Here is an 18,609-nt window from a genome sequence, read left to right on the forward strand (position 1 = left end):
AAACACAGAGCAGCAGAGTTAGAAAAATCCTTATTTGTCCGGGAGAGCAGAAGGAGTTCGTCTGTTTTGTTGGGTAGAGAGCGGAGGTTCGCCAGATGGATGCTAGGCAACGACGTTCTGAATCCGCGCTGCCTGAGCTTCACGAGCGTGCCGGCTCGCTTCCCCCGTCTGCGCGTCCTGAAGCGCTTAATCAGTGCCACAGCTCCCCCGACAACAATGTCCAGCAAAACATCACAATAGTCGAAAACCGGTGAAATAACGGGTGGTGTGTATTTCTGAATGTCCAGCAATTCGTCTCTGGTGAAACTGATTGCAGGGATATAACTAAAGACAGGACAAACTAACAAAAACATAAAAACAACTGCGGAGCACGCCACGGGTATTCAAATATATTCACATGAAATTCACCCCAATTTGTCATAATATGCACTGAACTTACGCTTGAGCATTTTCACTGCCACTCGTGTGACGCTTTCGTCCTTGACAAGCCCATAAGCAGTTGCCTGCACCACTTTCCCAAAAGCTCCTGCTCCTAAAACTTGTCCTGAAGTAAAAGCAATGGATCGTTTGTTGTATTAGTTCATATCATTAACAACAAAAACACTATTATAACATAAAACAGTGAGCGTAATCGAGGTTACAGTACCAAGCTTCAGCTTATTTCGAGGAAACTCCAGTTTTTTGTCATATGGAAGTTGGGTGGGGTCAATGAATGTGTAGTTGTTCCCTTCATTGGCCTCAATGATTTTCCAGTGGATTTCATACTTGTGTGCCTTAAAAGAGAAAGTGATGTCAAAAAGCTATTTACTGCATAATTTGTGAGTACAACTGAAAAAATACCTTTCTGTGCTTGTAGAAGAGAATTAACATCCCTAAGATCGCAAGAGCCAAGGCTCCAATGAGAACAACAGTGATCCACACTGACGTTGACCATACTGATGCAGTACTGAGGAGATCTATACACATTAAAGATGCATCAGATGACAACTCCATTTCAAATGCACAAAAACATGCTCAACTGCAGAGATGTTTGCATTTTTCTTACATGAAATTTTAAAGGTAAAGGTATCACGATCTTCTCCAGCAATGTTTGTAGCCACACACTCAAAGGTTAAAGTAGTAGTCACGTTAGTCACTGGTAAGACGCTCTTCACCAGCACTGGTTCATACTCTCTGACGTCCCCCAAAGTGGACTGGGTGGCCATTAATTCCACAGCTGATGTTTGGTTATAACTACACCTGTCACCCAATCATAATAAACTCAGAAAATTAGAGTAATCTCAGACATACCTTTTAAAACATACGATGTTACCTCACATCTCAAACAAAGACAAGACGTCCCATTTTGGTGTCCACATCGAATTAAATTTAAAAAAGCAAATGCAAGAAAACTGTCTAATTTAATGTTTCAAATAACATTTGGAAAAATAAAATGTCAAAATATGGGTGAAATAATGTTCCATTGTTATTCAGCTTAACAGATATATTTATGTGAAAATGACACAACACACTTATTCTGACCAGTACCTATTAAAACATATCAAAGAAAAAGTGGCCACGCTAAATTTTATTATATTTTAAAAAATCTGAAAACGGGTCAAACCTAGTGCTTTGAAGGATAGTGGCAAAGACTTGTAAAGATTTAAAATGACAGTTAATTAGTATTTTAGAGGCTGCACTGTGATCCTTAGAGTCATTTAATGACGACATCTAATTATTCTGGTTCTAAATAAGACTGACAAGATATTTTAGTATATAAACTATTGTTACACTGAATGACATTTCTGTAAAACATGATAAAAATGCATGATAGGCATTATTCTTTCACTTAGAAGAAAAAAAAAATAAGACACATTCTTATGGAAGCCTGTTTAAGCCACTGAATTAAAAAATATAAAAGGTAATTGCGACTTTTTATCTCACAATTCTGACTTTTTTTCTCATAACTGTGGGATATAAACTCGCAATTGCGAGTTAAAAAGTCATAATTGTGAGACATAAAGTCGCAATTGCGAGAAAAAAAGTCAGAATTGCGAGTTTTTATCTTGCAATTCTGACTTTATATCTCGCAATTCTGAGGAAACAAGAGCTTGTGGCAAAAAAAAGTCAGAATTGTAAGATAAAAAGTCACAATAACCTTTTTTTATTTTTTATTCAGTGGCGGAAACGGGCTTCCATATGTTCTAGTGTATAGGGGGTGGGGTTAACTAAATTTAAAGCTGTGTTAAATTTCAAAATCATTGTTTTGATGCTTGAAAACCTCTTTTTGTCTTTGACCGCTAAATATACTGTATATGTGATCTAAGTTCCAAAAAATGACACCTACATAGCTCTGACATCTTCACACTGGAACCACTGAATCCTGGGTATTGGATAACCGGTTGCCACACAAGTGGCAATTCCATTTTCCCACTTAATCAAAGTATTGGGCTTCTCTGTATGTTGGAAAGAAAACATGATCAAACCACATTTTTGTTCATTTATGAGATTAATATGTTCTCTATTAAGCAACTGGACTTACGGTAGACATGAACTGTAAAAATAATTGAGGCATTGACACTGGCACTCCTGGCAGTGAAGTTGTAGTGGCCATTATCTTGTGCTCCAACTTTTCTCAGCACGATTGTGGACATATAGTTGTCACTGTTAAATATGAACCCATGATTATTGTCACTTAAAATAGAGGTTGCTCTCGTTTAATACATAAATGCTTCTGGTACTCATTTCCCAAAAGTATTAAAAGTCTAAGTAGATCACTGAATCATCTTATGATTCATCTTATTTTTGCTTCCGTTTCCCAAAGCTATCGCAACTTAATTAGTGCTTAAAAATGGTTGTAGATTTACGAGTGCTCTGGAGTAAGAGCATCATAAGGATATGTATTTCTGCAGACACCTATGGAAGATGGATGAGGCCAAAAGTATTTAAATGTAACTCGTGAAATTTGACACACCCTGTTTTGTCCAAGTTAATGTGAGAACACACACAGCGGCCAATGAAGTTGCTGTATTTGAGACTATATTTGATGCAATGACACATTTGTATATACGTATACAAACATCAGACTTTATATTTGTTCATAAGCGATAATGCATTTTTCTGTTGTGTGTGATGTCAGTTTCATGTCATTTTTAGTTGTTTAGTTTAACATTCTTAGGTAGAAAAGTCTTAATTTACATTGTAACATTAATTAGTTTACTCTAGCACAGTATATATCAGTAAAGTAATGCTGCAGTAAACTAAAAAGGATTAATATGGGTAAATTTAGAGGTAATTCACCTTCAAAAAGTATTACATGTTCGAGCATGTTATTTCCTTTTTCCCCTACAACCAGAATCTGTACATGTTGAGAGATGTTCAAATTTGTCATCTTAACATGGTACATGTACTAAATAAACTGATACCATAAGATCAGAAAATGCTTGTCTACACATACCAAAGAAAAACATTCAAAATTGCTGATTTAAGGCGAAAAAAATGTGTGTGTTGACTGTCAAATTTGACTTTTGCATTTAAAGACTTTTGGCCCAGTCTGCCTTCCATATGCGGATTAATAGTGAAATTACATTTAACATGCTTATTTAACACAGTCAATGTCATAAAGGCATAACATAAACAAATGAATAAATAAATGAATTTGTGAATTCTGGGAAACACATGTAAAAATAAACATTTGTAAAACTGCACTTAGAAAACGCTCTTCACATCTAAGATCAATCCTTTTTCGGAAACAAGGTCAGCACTCACTACCACTCTATGATTCAGTGAACCTTAAAGCCCAAACTTTGGTTTTTACGCATACTAGTGTGCATGTACACGGTGCATGAAAAAATTTAGCAGCGGCTATTTGCAGTGACAAATAAGTGACAACAGAAGTATTTTCTTAGCGATATGCTAATTACACTAAGTGCAAATAACGATAGATTCTGTGTAAAAAATAACAGTATTTTCTTTGCAATAAATTTAAATTGTAGTTAGATGCTACTTTGCATTTATTTGCACCTCAGTATTGTAGTACATTATAAAACATTATGCAGTAACAACACTGAGTGTAAATTAACATATTTCAATCATGACAACCCTCGGAACATTTTAGCATGGTGATGGATATGACAATGTTAATGTATTTGGTCTTGGCGGAACAGATCTGCTACGCTGCTGCTGCTGCTGTTAGTTATTGCTGTAGTTGTAGATTATTGCTGCTGCTGCTGCAAGCAAGTACAGGAACTTGCTACCGCCAATGCATATGGCGATACGGTGCCATGAGTATTTAAGACATACTGCTGCTGCACAAATAGCATATAAAATAACCCATAGCAGATCTATACAGGTGGAGCTGGGGAAGGTGGAGGGTTTCAGAGAACTCTGAATGCTTGCTGCAGGAATCTCAAGTGAATGCTAGCCACCCATATAAATTCAAGGCAGTAAGCTCATTGGCTGCAAATGCAGCATGAACCAATGAGCTTGTGCCAAGTCGTTTAACTCTCTGAATATCATCAGTTACAGTAACACCCCGTCAGAAAGCGCCATCTAGAGTTTCATGACTGAACTATATATTTATTCAAATTCACCTTATTGGGACAATAAAGCCCTCTCTACAACTACCCCTAAACCCAGCGATCAACATTTTATTATTTAATACCCGTGAGGTACTTTATTTTGCACTTTTCGAATATTTCCTTCATTTTTATTGAAAGTAAACACCTTTCCGATCTGATGTGTGTTGGGAAAAGGGAAAAGAACTAGTTCTGCAAAAGGCGTTGATTGCATCAAAAGTTACCCACATGTAGCCTGGAATGGATCTAGATTCAGATAATAAAAATAATTCTAAGAACAGAAACAAATGAACTCACCTATTATTAATCCTGTTAAATGTCTCCTCGTGCGTGTGATTCGATTTGGGAGTTTTCCAACATGTCTGTTTAACTTCTGGATATGCTTCAATTTGCACAGCAAGTTCAACCTTATCCCCTTGCATCACCTCAATATCTGTTCCATTCACCTTGTATTCAGAGGACAGGATGGGTTTAAGCTGAATGTACGGTTTATCTGAAAGAAGACCCCAAGACCACAGCTTAAACACAATTTCACAAATAATGCCTAAATAAAATCACTCTACAACATGAAGAAACCTACCTACAACTTTGAGAACTGCTGTCACAAAGTTTTTTCCTGCTCGATTTTGGCCAGTGCAGGTTAAATTCCCTGCGTCGGACATGTTTACTTGATGAATGGTTAAAAGACTAATGAAGCAAATGTGTTCACATCCTTTGTCTCTGTTTGTTTTAGAATTCAGTACCTGATTAGGACAAATCATGTTAACAAGTTCTTAAATCAAACATTCTAGTATGCATTCAAAATAATCTGGCATCATATTTACAGACAATCAGGAACTGAAATGGATTCAGAGGAACTGAACAGCCTGGCTTTGAATTGAAAACATGCAGGACTATACTGTATGCTTTTATAAGAAAATTACTGAAACAAATGGTTGACACAACCCACAGCGCTTTCAGGGAAAACACTCATAATCCTGCATCTTTTGCTGCGGCCTGCATCGCATCAACCATTTGTTTCAGTGATTTTCTTATAAAAAAATGTACAAGCTAGAAAACTTTTAATATTTTGTAATGCTTATGGTTCTTGGGGTTATGTCTTGGTCTAGATCCTCAAGGGGTCTAGTCTTGGTCTGGTTCTAGAACAGTGAGAGTTTAGTTTCGAGTCTGTTAGACAAACATACTGTGATTTTATACAGTTAGCAAATTGACAGAAGTCAGAGTGAATATTATGAATTGATTAATTCATTTTGTGATTGTGGTTTGTCTTGCAAAATCTTGACCTGCCCTGTTGAAAAAACCAGCTGGTTAGTGTAGCGTCTGGAACACTCCAACACACAATATATATTTTGTTAGCTAGATTTCACAAATACTTTGTAACACCCCAGGACGCCGAACAAGACCCTGGTTTCATGGTAACCCGATACATTTACAACCTTGTGGAATGCGAGCCGGCTCTCATTCGTATGTTTTGAAGCATGGCAGCTGGTTTGAGCAGGTTTAAGCTGGTCCTTAGTTGGCCATGACCTGGTTTAGGCTGATCCTGAGCTGGTTATAAGATGGTTATGAGCTGGTTTAAGCTGGTCATGTGCTGGTCCCTAAGCTGGTCCTAAGCAACTAGCTCCTGCTCAGGATCCCCTCATAACCAGCTTATAACCAGCTCAGGATCAGCTTAAACCAGCTCAATCCAGCTGCCATGCTTCAAAACATACCGAACCAGCATATTCTGTTTCTTTCAACAGGGTACATATTAGCTATCCCTATCTAGACCTCCCGTCTCAATTCACCACCTCTAATATTTGCCCGTTTATCAAAGTTGAAGAAGCTGTAACATTACACATAGCTGAACTTGGCCAGCACTGAGTTACAAGTCCAGGACCTTCACATTTGTGTAGGGACAGCATGCACAGACAAGATCTTGACCAGTGCTGGGTAGATTACTTACAGATTGTAGTCCTTTATTGATTACAAATTAAACTACATGTTGTTAACATAATCTGGATTACACTTATTGGGTAATGTAATTTGACTACGTTTTGATTACTTTTACTTAGTTTTCTTTATCTTAAGGCCTTGAATGGAATTATTGTGGACCATACTGATTTAAAAAAAAAAAAATAATGCTGTCAAATCCATTAATCGTGATTAATTGCATCCAAAATAAAAGTTTATGTTTACATTATATACAGTATGTGTGTGTGCAAAGAAAAAGAAAATATATTTACATGGGGTTAATGTAAAAAATTGTATTGTGTTGATGAAAGCTAATAATGAATGAAATCATAAAAATGTCCAATTAAAATGAATGAAATGTTATACAATATATATATATATATATATATATATATATATTTATGGAGGCGGGGCAAGCATTGTGAGCTTTTGTTTACAGTAGCAAGTTGGCATGACAACTGTTTCATTTGATGGCAACATGGCGGAGGAGGACTTCTGCGCTGCACTTTAGTGCTGCGTCTTGTGTTTTTAAATGCAAAGATGTGTTCTCTGTGAACTGTAACTAATATTGTAAAGGTGATGATACACGGGGCAACTTTTTGAGCAATGTTGCTAAGCAATGAGCAACCAGGTGAGACACAGGGCCCATGAACGATCTAAAGTATCCAGAAAGAAATTTGTTGCCCATTCTCAGTTAAAGCAATCATTCTATAAAGTACTACATAAATAAACATGACATTACTAAAGTGCCGAATTACCGGTGTAAATTGCCGAATTGCCTAGCTCTTGTTTTCCCACTGTTGTCATTTCTGTTTTGCGTTTATTTTGTTATTGAGAGGAAAGCACATAGCTTTACATATTCATCCAAAGTTCCCTCTCAGCAGTGCGGATGGCATCGGTATGCTCGCTAACAGTATTTCGCTGCTAAGTTATTTTGAACTTCTGTTTACCCCTAAGAGAAAAATGAAAAATAACTTTGCCATGAGTATATCAGGGCCGTAATGCAACAGAACTTGGGATGGTTTAATGTGGGCTCTGAATACACAAGCTGATCAGTGATTTGCGAAATATCATACAAAATGATTGTATCACTTCAGAATAAACCAATGGAGATCCACTGGCTAGAATTTCAAAACAGACTGCAGTCATATCTGTGACCACAAGCCAAGACTCAGATGTAGACCAATACACTGTGTAATGAAACACAGCCCAAGGCCACATTTTCAAGGGTTTTCAAGACCAAAAATACCATGATGCCCACTCTATTGCCTAATTAATTCAGTTCCTCATCAATAATCTCATACTTTATTTCATGTTTGCGATCCGATCAAATTCTCAAAACACATCACTTCACCTTTTCTGATGAGCTCCAGGTGATGTTATACGAATGATCTTGGTTTTTGGTGTGGCAAGGGATACGCAGCGTTTCACCGACAATTCGCACGTACCGATTGGCTGGAAGTGACACCGCTGGTGGCTGTTGTGTTTCTGCGGTAAATAGATGGGTAGTGCTGAATAAGATAAGATTCTTGGTATACTTTTTATTAATACAATTGTACAAAACGGTGTACGAGACTAACACAACTCACGTTCAATGACAGTTATTTGGAAGACGTCAGACTTCTCTTGGATTCCATTCATTTTGACAGTACACACATAATCTCCGCTGTAGCTAGGCTGAAGATTTCGAATCAGTATGCCACGTTTGGGATCCGCGGTGTAATTCATCTCGGATGGGACCGCAGATCCATTCTCCATCTGGAGCGAGAACTCAGCACTTTCTGGGTTTGTCACCAAGCAGTCCAGCAAGTAGTTTGAGCCTTCTTTTTGAATTATTGTTAGGCTTTGAGGGGTAGTAAAGGCTTTGGCAGAATCTGTTGCAGTAAAACATACAGATATTTCAGCCAATATTTTTACTCCCAATATGTTCTTTGTGCTTGTGCGTCTTGAGCGTTAAGTGCAGATGCTGTAAACAAACTATTTTGATTCATTAAATGTCAAACATGTTTACATATTCATTGCCCTTTAATGTCAGTTTTGTTCATAAAGTCCGTTTCTTGTACTAAGTGTGTGCTTACTGTTAATAATCAGTGTTGGTGGTAATGCAATACAAGTTACGTGAGTTACGTAATCAGATTACTTTTTTCAAGTAACTAGTAAACTAACGCATACATTTACAAGAAAAAGAGTTACTTTTTAAAATAAGTAACACTTTGTTTTCCCATTTATTCGCTTACACATCTCCTGTCCCCGTATTGAGAGAAATTGGGAGTGACTGCAGAGTCACTTCCTTCTTAATTTCACTTTTGTTGTGAAAGGGCGTTTACAGTTGCCAAAAATATAACTTTGGGGATTTTTGTTATTAAAAATAAATAAACAAGCCCAGCTCAGCTGACAAAAAGTAATGCAAAATTAACATAATGAATTATTATTTTCCATTAAAAGTAACTAAGTAATGCAATTAGTTACTTTTTAATGGAGTAACGCAATGTTGTAATGCAATACTTTTAAAAGTAACTTTCCCCAACACTGTTAATAAATGTGGTTATTACGCAGCTCTCTGCAATGCTCGATTGTGATTGGTCAGTAGCACCATTCTGAGGCGAAATATTTTTGTATTACTCCAATCTTGAATGTTATCTCAGGCAAACTATTTCTTGCATACAGTACTTTCATGTTTCTTGTAACACTGCAACTTTCTGCTTAAGCAATTGAAAATAATCCACCTCAAAACGAAATATTTACTAATATTTTTAGTCACTGTGCAATAAGTGCAATAATGTATAGTCAGCTGGCCATTATCACAAATGAAACCATTTCAGGATGATGCAAAATTTATTGTGCAATGAAATGTCACAAACATTTGTTTCCCTAAAAATGTTTTATGGTTCTTCTGTAATTCTGTGGTGCTAATTATTATTGTACTATTTCTTTTCATGGTGCATCAGTATTTTTGTAAATATTTAGGTCAGGTAAACTTGAATCATTAATTATGAAGCATTGGTTAAGTACAGATACGTTTTTATTTTAGGATGGGAACATTCTAGAAGTTTCTGTAACATTTCTGTAATATTCTGTAAAATACACTGTGAACACTGTGGGACAAAAATCATCCAACGGACACTTCTGAAGTTTTGCCCGACTCACTTTTGGTAACTGTTTATGTTAAATTGTTGTTGTTAGCTCAGTTTTATGCATGTACCATGTGATTTCCGTATTCAGCATGTCAAACTTTATAAAGAAACATTCAAACTAAAAGCAAACTAAAAATAAAAATTTGTTAGCACTGACCTTTAGACAATCGCTCTAAATGTTTAATAGTGCACATACCTTTGACATAAATGTGGATCTCTGAGTACAAGTCTGTTTGATTCTTGTAACTGCAACGGTATGTTCCTGTGTACTCTGTAGTGGGCTTGTCAACAATGAGGGTCTTTTGTGAGACGTGTTTCTGGTGTTTCCTGAGCCTTGTCTTCCATATGATATCGGCTTGTCCGTCACAGCTCAGAATGAAGGGTATGTTAGCTGACCAGACCACCTCAGATTGACTCAGCGGAGAGGAGTTCAGCTTTATCACTGGTGCGGGAAACTCTGCTCAGACACACAGAAGAGCAGAGAAGCTCAAGAAAAGTGAAAAAGTGCTTAGTATAGGAATATGCTGTGCATAGGTAAACGATTAAACGGCTTGACTGATTTATTAATGCAATAATCCTTGATGCCAAACAAAGGTGTTATCAATAACTTGTTTATTGATATTTCATCATGCAAGAGGTTAGATAAACCATAACAGTACAAAAAATTGTTCCAGAATTCAAGACTTCCAAGAGAGACATGTTATATACGACAGAGTAACACAAAAATCATCAACTTCGTTTCACTTATTGATTAGGATTTCAGATTTAGGTCATTTTAGCTAGGTTATTGCGATTCATTTTTTTAAAACTATTATTGAGTGCCTTTTTGCTAGTATAAGGGTAATGTGCCGTCAAAACGCTTAATTTTGCCCATGCATTTATTGGCTCTGTCTCTTAGCCGAATCCTGCAGTGTGGTAGCAATGCGAGACACTTGCAGCAGCAATGCCTGGTGGTTCTCCACGAGGAGGCTCTGAAGGCGAGCCATGCTCTGGAGGTGGAGAAGCTGCTGCTCGCCCTGGTCGCTCGCGGCCCGCAGGACCTTCAGGATCTCAGCCTGAACACTGGCCACCTCTTTGTTTTCTTGCACCAGCTGATTTAGGATCTTCACCATTTCGCCGTACCAGCCCCTGCTCTCCTGCTCTTCCTGGATTAGTTGGGCGAGTGATTGTTTTAGCTCGTCGAGTCCGCAGCATGCTGAAGACCGTGACACACTGGGTGGACCCTTGGTGTCAGGGGGTGAGTTCTTATCCAAATGACTCATTGTCATATCATATGGGCTGATAAGTTCTTCATTTGCTAAAGGGAGCACACATATAGCAGGCTTCAAAACTTCCCCTCAAACAAGTTATGTTACTGTACATCAGGGTTCCTCAAAAACCAACCCTGCAGGGCCACTGCTGGCTGAGTTTAACTCCAATCCTAATCACAGACACCTGAGCAACATAACCAGGGTCTTCAGAGTTACAGGTATAGTAGGTGAGTTTGATCAGGGTTTGAACTAAACTCTGAAGACAGTGGCCCTCCAGGACCGGATTTGAAGAGCCCTGCTGTATGAAGTTTATGAAATTGTATGGTAGTTGACATTAAATACTTTTGGGAATGCATTTCTGTTCGGTGGCGTGATATTGTACACTCCATCTCAAACTATTCTGAACAGCATTATTATGCGTGTAGTTTTAATGACCTCATATTTAAGGAGCAGTTCAAACAAAAATGGCCATCCTGAGGCCATCCAAGATGTAGATGAGTTTGTTTCTTCATGGGAACAGAACTGGAGAAATGTAGCATCACAACTTGCTCACCAATGGATGCTCTGCAGTGAATGGGTGCCGTCAGAATGAGAGTCCAAACAGCTGATAAAAACATCACAATAATCCACAAGTAATCCACACCACTCCAGTCCATCAGTTAATGTCTTGTGCAAGAAACAAATCCATCATTAAACCGTTTTTAACTTTAAACCTTTGCTTCCGGCTAAATGTGAGTCCATGATCCATAATAACGTTTCCTCCAGTGAAAAAGTCCATCTTCTGTTGTCTCTCACATCAAAATCCACACACATATTTGTTTAGAGCTGTTTTGGACTGTTTTTAAACGGTGCTTGATCTGTGTATATTTCTCTCCTGATTCAGACGAGATGACTTTATCACTGGAGAAAGCGATATTATGGATTATGGCTTCACAAGTCATTAACTGATGGACTGGAGTGGTGTGGATTACTCGTGGATTATTGCGATGTTTTTATCAGCTGTTTGGACTCTCATTCTGACGGCACCCATTCACATCCATTGGTGAGACAGTGACGCAATGCTGCATTTCTCCAAATTTGTTCCCATGAAGAAACAAACTCATCTATATCTTGGATGGCCTGAGGGTGAGTAAATGTTATGTTTGGGTGAACTATTCCTTTAATTGAGAGACTACATAGAATGTGTGTGCCTTTAAATATTTACACTGCAAGACAATTGAAATTATCCAGGCAAAACGACGGTTAAAAATGATGCAAAATAAATACTGAACAGTAAAATATGTAGACCTCATCAAAAATGTATATATATTTTTTTAATTGTAAAGAGTTTTTTTCATGTTGAGTTTAAGTATAATTTAAAAAAAACAGTATTCTTACTTCAAGATTTTCCACTAACATTGGTAATGTTCTGCTCCACAAAAGGAAGAGCGTCCTACGGTTTTGGAATAACATGATGATGACAGAATTATCATATTTTGATGACCTGTCTCTTTAAGAAGATGTGCAGGGACTAAGATGCATACATGCATACACGTTTTATTAGAGTCTTGATGTTGATTAAACACCAGTCCATGGATATTATGCATCAATAACATGTTGAACTGAGGTGGACAGCACTAAAAGTGAAATGTATGGATATGGATTGTGCAAAATGTAAGTCTGTTTCCAGCATGAAGTGTGAAATAGCGGATATTGCGAGAGTTTGGATCACTGTTTTTGCAACAACACAGGGTCTTGTCACTTTTTTTGAAGAAGGGGCCCAAACATTATTTTTAACTTTAGAAAGGGGAAATGAGAGAAAGCCATGAAATGGCTTTATATGAAGGGGGGAAATGTCTGAAACATTGTAGAAGCAGCCCCTTTGATTGGGTCCCTCAGGAAACACATTGCACCGGTGGCCCATTGCACAGCCACATCCCAGGGGTCTGTTTCCCATTCCCACTTTCACTTCTGCTTTGTTTCGGACAGGACACACCAAAGCTAGACAGGACTGTTACAAAGTCAGCCATCAAAGCCACAAATATAACACACCTGTCTTAAAAACACTTGATTTCCCATGCACACAGTTGGGTTCGTGCTCTCCTTACACGACGTGATACGAAATTTACATGTAGTTAACGCACAACCTGGTTATTGTTGCTGAACGCTCATTTGAAGACCAGAACTGAAAAGAATATACCTACTAACAATAAACAAAAAAGAGACAGCATAAAAATAATGGGTTGCACTTTAATTCGATAGTCCACTTCAGAAATTCTTCTAACTTTACGTAGCTTTACAACTACATGTTAACATTAGAGTTCTAGTTGACTGATGAGTTAGGGTTAGTAGATTAAGTTGACATGCACTTGCAAAGTACCATCAACACAAAGTGTGAGCAGATATTAAGCAGACAATCTACTAATCCTCTAGTTGACAAAGTTACTTTGCAAAGTTACTTACAATCAACAGAACGTCTAAAGGAGGCTATCAAAATAAAGTGTTATCAAATGATGTGTTATATTGCTATGGGAAGGAGGGTTTTAAATTAGAATCAAAATCTTTAAATGGATCTTAATTAATTGAATTAATATGTATTAATTAATTCGATTTAAAAGAGAAACAATGTTATGAAACAAAAACTTTTGATCTCTTTGCAAAAACCATGAAATAAAACAAATATGAAAAACTATTGGAACAATAATAGAATTACAATATATATATATATACATATAGAATTAGATTTTGTCAGTTGCATATATTAAGAGAGAGATATTTGACTTCAGTTGAGTTGATTTTAATAAATAAATAAATAAATAAAGGTATAAAGGCACGTTTTAAAAATATACAAGTTAAAAATCCTCGATTTCTTTTTGCCTTTCACAACTGGACATTAAAAATCTATTCCTTGCAGGCTAATGCCTTTTGGCGATTAAGTGTGTCAGGGTGAGTCCTCGGCTATGATTTGATTTCATGCAGAAGATGTCAAACGCAATTGAGGAGAGGAGGTCTAATTGCACACATCTATCCAAAAAAAGTTAGTGCAGAGATCAGAATCGACTTACCTTTGGCCATACAGGGCAGTACGGCAATGAGGAGAGCGATACAGAGCATCCTTCTGTTTGTCTTTGTGACTTTTGGCTGGTAAAAACTGTGGTCTGCTAGTCTGAAACACTACAGGAAAACTGGCTTAGGTGTGATGACACCATTTACTAAAACCTCATGCATTTTAACTTCCTCTCCAGACTTTTGAACCTTGTGCCCACTAAGAAAGCAACGTTGCTTTTGTCATAAATCGTTTCTTTTCGCACATCGGATGTAAGATGGATTTTAATGAAGCATTATTTGCACTTGTTTAGATGAACAAGTTATGTAGCAAAAATTCAAGACACTAATATATGCATGTTTACTGGATGATTTCAGCGCTGCATTTAGCCAGTGGTTTCAGTGGTTACCCAGTTAAGTTTGGCTATACAAGTAATTTCATCTTAAATTGCATTAAACTGACTTAAAAAAAAGTTTAATCTCATGTAACTGAAAATTGGTTAAATTAATTTGATGAGCTAAAGTAAAGAAAAAACTTCTACTGATAATTATCTATTAATGTAGCCTATTATAATTATATTGTATTTTACAGAAATTAAGGGTGTGGGCAAGTAAATATTGATGGGGTGATTTCAAAGCACACATTACATTAATGGACACTAAATATTGCTGATCAGAATAAAAACACAAAAGAAATGTTAGTCTGGAATGATATATATATATGCATTAATGATAGTAGAGCTACAAAAGGGAATGAATCTTAAAGGTAGTATTCTGAAGTTTATTTAGGGAATGTCATTTTTCAATGTTTTGGAAGACCGTGGTTAGTGATCATTTCCCCATTAGCTGTAATATTTGTATACAAAGTCCCAGATGTCATTTTAAATTGGCTTAATTAAGAAAGTTAAGGCAAGACACCCCATGTGAATAAGGTCAAATTAACTAATAGATATCACTATATATGTTTTTATATATTTGTATTATACGTATTCGCCTTATTTTATGCAATATATTATTCATAAAATATAATGAAAATGTACTGTTCTCTTGACAGTATTTTCAGACTTATGGATTGATAAATGTAAATGTATGCAAATTAGTGCATATTTAATTAGACAGTGCATTTTGCCTTGTTGAAATTTAAACATTTCAGAAAACTTGTCAAAAAATATTTGCAATTCTTAATGTTATCTATCAACTGGGGAAGTTGTATGTATAGATTGGAATAAAACTGTAAAGTTTGGTGTATGTACAGTAAGTGGTGTTGAAGAGAAATGAGAAAAAAAAATCATTTTGAGAAAACAAAATCTACAGACACAAATACATAAAGTGCAATAAAATAAACACTTAAAAATTTATTTTGAATGTTTTCTTTCCACGAATCTGAAATAAAAGAAAGAAAAAGAAACACTATGATGTTATGGATTTTAATAATTAGGGCTGGGAATTGACACAAATTTCATGATTCGATTTGATTTTGATTCACAAGCTTAAGATTTGATTCGATATCGATTATTCTGGATTCTCAAGAAAAACACATTCTCAATTAATGCTGTAAAATATACATACTCAGTCAGTACATTACTATAATATTGAAGGTTAAAATTAACTGATTTGTGTGTGTGTGTGTGTGTGTGTGTGTGTGTGTGTGTGTGTACCTACTTAACCATATTTTGGGGACAAATTTGTACCCAAAAGTGAGCTAAACCTGACAAAATCTCCAAAAACCGTCCTCATTTGTAAAACTGGTATACAAATAAAGTAAACAAAGTTTTTTTAAATTGTAAAAGTGCAGAAAGTTTTCTGTAAGGGGTAGGGTTAGGTGTAGGGTTGTGTCTGTGTGTGTGTGTCTGTGTATAATGTGATCTGTCACATCACATTAAACAGTATTTATTGTTTGTATACTGTAAAAAAAAATGGACATAATTTGAAATCTGAGACTTTGAAAGAAGAAAGAAAGAAAGCTGTGCACAAATGAAAGCAATTGAATTAGGAATCAGGGGAGAAAGTCTTATTTAGGCTATTTGTTGATTAGCCTTCATTAAAGAGTGCGGGCAGCTGTTAAGTAATATGTGCATCTGAAAGTACTCATTGCAAGCATTTTTGTGATATTTGAGAGCAATTAGATATCAGCAATATCATTTGGGATACGATAAGGAAGATGGCAGGGATCCAGAGCTGCAGTAGGCTACCTGCTTTTATTAGTGGGAATAACAAATTACTACAAAAAATGGATACGCAGAGATATAGCTAAAAAGGTTCACAGCAACTGTAACGTCTTTAGGTGTAGGGTTGTGTCTGTGTGTGTGTGTCTGTGTATAATGTGATCTGTCACATCACATTAAACAGTATTTATTGTTTGTATACTGTAAAAAAAAAATGGACATAATTTGAAATCTGAGACTTTGAAAGAAGAAAGAAAGAAAGCTGTGCACAAATGAAAGCAATTGAATTAGGAATCAGGGGAGAAAGTCTTATTTAGGCTATTTGTTGATTAGCCTTCATTAAAGAGTGCGGGCAGCTGTTAAGTAATATGCGCATCTGAAAGTACTCATTGCAAGCATTTTTGTGATATTTGAGAGCAATTAGATATCAGCAATATCATTTGGGATACGATAAGGAAGATGGCAGGGATCCAGAGCTGCAGTAGGCTACCTGCTTTTATTAGTGGGAATAACAAATTACTACAAAAAATGGATACGCAGAGATATAGCTAAAAAGGTTCACAGCAACTGTAACGTCAGATGATATGAGATTGCAAAGAAAACAGCATGAGAGAGAATTTGCATTTATTAATTTAGCAGACACTTTTATCCGAACAATTTGTCTAGAGCGAAAAAATATTAATAAAACACAATCAAAGATTAGCATACAAGCAAAAGCAGAAGTGAAGTAAAGGAAATTAAGTTTTGCCTGTGTTATGGTTGTGCATTAGTGGAAGTGCTTGCAGAAGAGGTGGATCTTCAGCTGGGTCGTGAAGGTTGTGATGGTCTCAGCAGATCGGGTGGAGGCTGGCAGCTTGTTCCACCAAAGAAGGACAGAGTGGGGGAAAGTTTTGGAAATTTGTGCCTTAGGGCCGGCCCTGACCAATTTGGTGCCCTAGGCAAGATTTTAGTTGGCGCCCCTTGCATCACAGCCAATTCCATCACTGATCATTCACACAGAAACTGCATAGCTTTATAAAGATAAAACTAATTATACATACAACTCAAATAAAAGTAATGCATGAAAAAACTGACATTAACATTTTCTGCAATATATAATGCGGTATAAAAAATACAGGACTTTTCGCCAAATTAAACATTCTGGAATTATTAGGGCAATTTTGTCAGAGGGTGCATTTGCATAGAAAATAAAAATAATTTTAAAAAGTCAAAAAGGATGTTTTACTCTGAAGACTTTGATTTTAGCATGAATCATTCTTTAATGGTTGGTTTTGGAATTTGGGAAAAACTTTTAAAAAAAATTTTTTTTAAATAGGGTGTTAACACTTGTGTCTACTCTGTCCAAGTACCAACTCAAACCTCTTTCAGTTACCATAAAGTGAACAGAATAATTTTTTTCTACAATTTTTCCATGTGAGTTTTCATAGACCACATTCCCACTGTTTTTGACCCATTCAGTACGACTGTAAAATATTATTATTTTTACTGTGATTATTAAATTATAAGAAATATATTGCAATAATACTATTGTACTGTAAAATTATACATCAGTATTGAATAAAAATAATTTTATTACATTGAAAAAATAGCAATACTAATATTTATGTCTTAATTTCAAACATTCTTAAATTTAGTGATGCACAAATCTTGATTTTTCATGGCTGATTTTGATTACCTTTTTTTTACAAGCAAATGGGCCTATTCGGATACCAATTGATGATTTTATTTAAGTATTTATTTTACATTTTTTATGCAATAGACAAGTAAGAATGTAAATTAACAAGATGTTTATTTTCTCAATTACAGGTCAAACTAACCGTAGCCATTTAAAAGTAGAGGCAACCACTGCATTTTAATATCCATCCAAACAAAGATGCTCCATACATGTAGCATGAACCGTTTCTAATTTCAATTAGATTGTATACATAAAGCATACCTGCACAAAACAAAAACAGCAGACGGGCTGAATGAGAACGTACAGTGAAGATCAAAATTAGAGAACAATCTATAAATAATATTAGCTGTGGGTATACTATGGTTATACTAACATGTTTGACAAAATAGCCAAGGCGTTTCAACAAAAACCTTTATTTTGTGGAAAACACAGTGATCGAGAGAATAGTAACCAACACTGTAGCACGAAAGAAGATTACAACGAATATTTTGGAGGGTTAGAGCTGTCAGAAATGAGTAGGAAGTGTAGAGGCCCCTGCTTTGAGTGACTTCAGCACATCTGTGGCCGCAGAACATCTCTAGTTTCTCACTCTGCGCTGGTGTGATCTTGGTCCACTCTTCTTCATAGTTCAGTAACTGTGATGGCTTTCTTAGCCATAACTTTGTTGATTTTCTAGAGATTTTCAGTTGGGTTTAGATCTCTGGCCCAGCCATTTCATTATTTCATTTCAATCTTAGCTTCAAGGAACTGCTTTACCTGTTTTGCAGTGAGACGGGGAGCATTGTCTTGAAGGAAAATAGCTGGCTGATTGGGAGATGCTCGCAGGGAAGGAACCGTATGTTGCTGAAGGAA

The 18,609-nt window shown here is 36.3% G+C and overlaps 1 protein-coding gene across 2 annotated transcripts in view; it reads right to left on the minus strand.

The window, feature by feature from the left end:
* LOC107562165 (macrophage colony-stimulating factor 1 receptor-like) overlaps positions 1 to 14,071 on the minus strand; it is a 25,887-nt gene extending 11,816 nt beyond the window's left edge. For both annotated transcript variants that reach the window (XM_016246750.1, XM_016246749.1), the window contains exons 1-12: positions 13,938 to 14,071; positions 9,840 to 10,100; positions 8,099 to 8,383; positions 7,864 to 7,997; positions 5,137 to 5,299; positions 4,854 to 5,049; positions 2,522 to 2,643; positions 2,327 to 2,435; positions 1,046 to 1,239; positions 841 to 956; positions 647 to 773; positions 440 to 544 (exon numbers count right to left, since the gene is read on the minus strand). In XM_016246750.1, the coding sequence (XP_016102236.1) occupies positions 440 to 544; positions 647 to 773; positions 841 to 956; positions 1,046 to 1,239; positions 2,327 to 2,435; positions 2,522 to 2,643; positions 4,854 to 5,049; positions 5,137 to 5,299; positions 7,864 to 7,997; positions 8,099 to 8,383; positions 9,840 to 10,100; positions 13,938 to 13,986 (1,861 nt within the window). In that variant the 5' untranslated portion in view covers positions 13,987 to 14,071. The remainder of the gene's footprint in view (positions 1 to 439; positions 545 to 646; positions 774 to 840; positions 957 to 1,045; positions 1,240 to 2,326; positions 2,436 to 2,521; positions 2,644 to 4,853; positions 5,050 to 5,136; positions 5,300 to 7,863; positions 7,998 to 8,098; positions 8,384 to 9,839; positions 10,101 to 13,937) is intronic.
* Between the last annotated feature and the right edge of the window lie 4,538 nt (positions 14,072 to 18,609).

This window comes from Sinocyclocheilus grahami, unplaced genomic scaffold (genome assembly GCF_001515645.1).
Source record: "Sinocyclocheilus grahami isolate Dianchi unplaced genomic scaffold, SAMN03320097.WGS_v1.1 scaffold810.1, whole genome shotgun sequence".
NCBI lineage: Eukaryota > Metazoa > Chordata > Actinopteri > Cypriniformes > Cyprinidae > Sinocyclocheilus > Sinocyclocheilus grahami.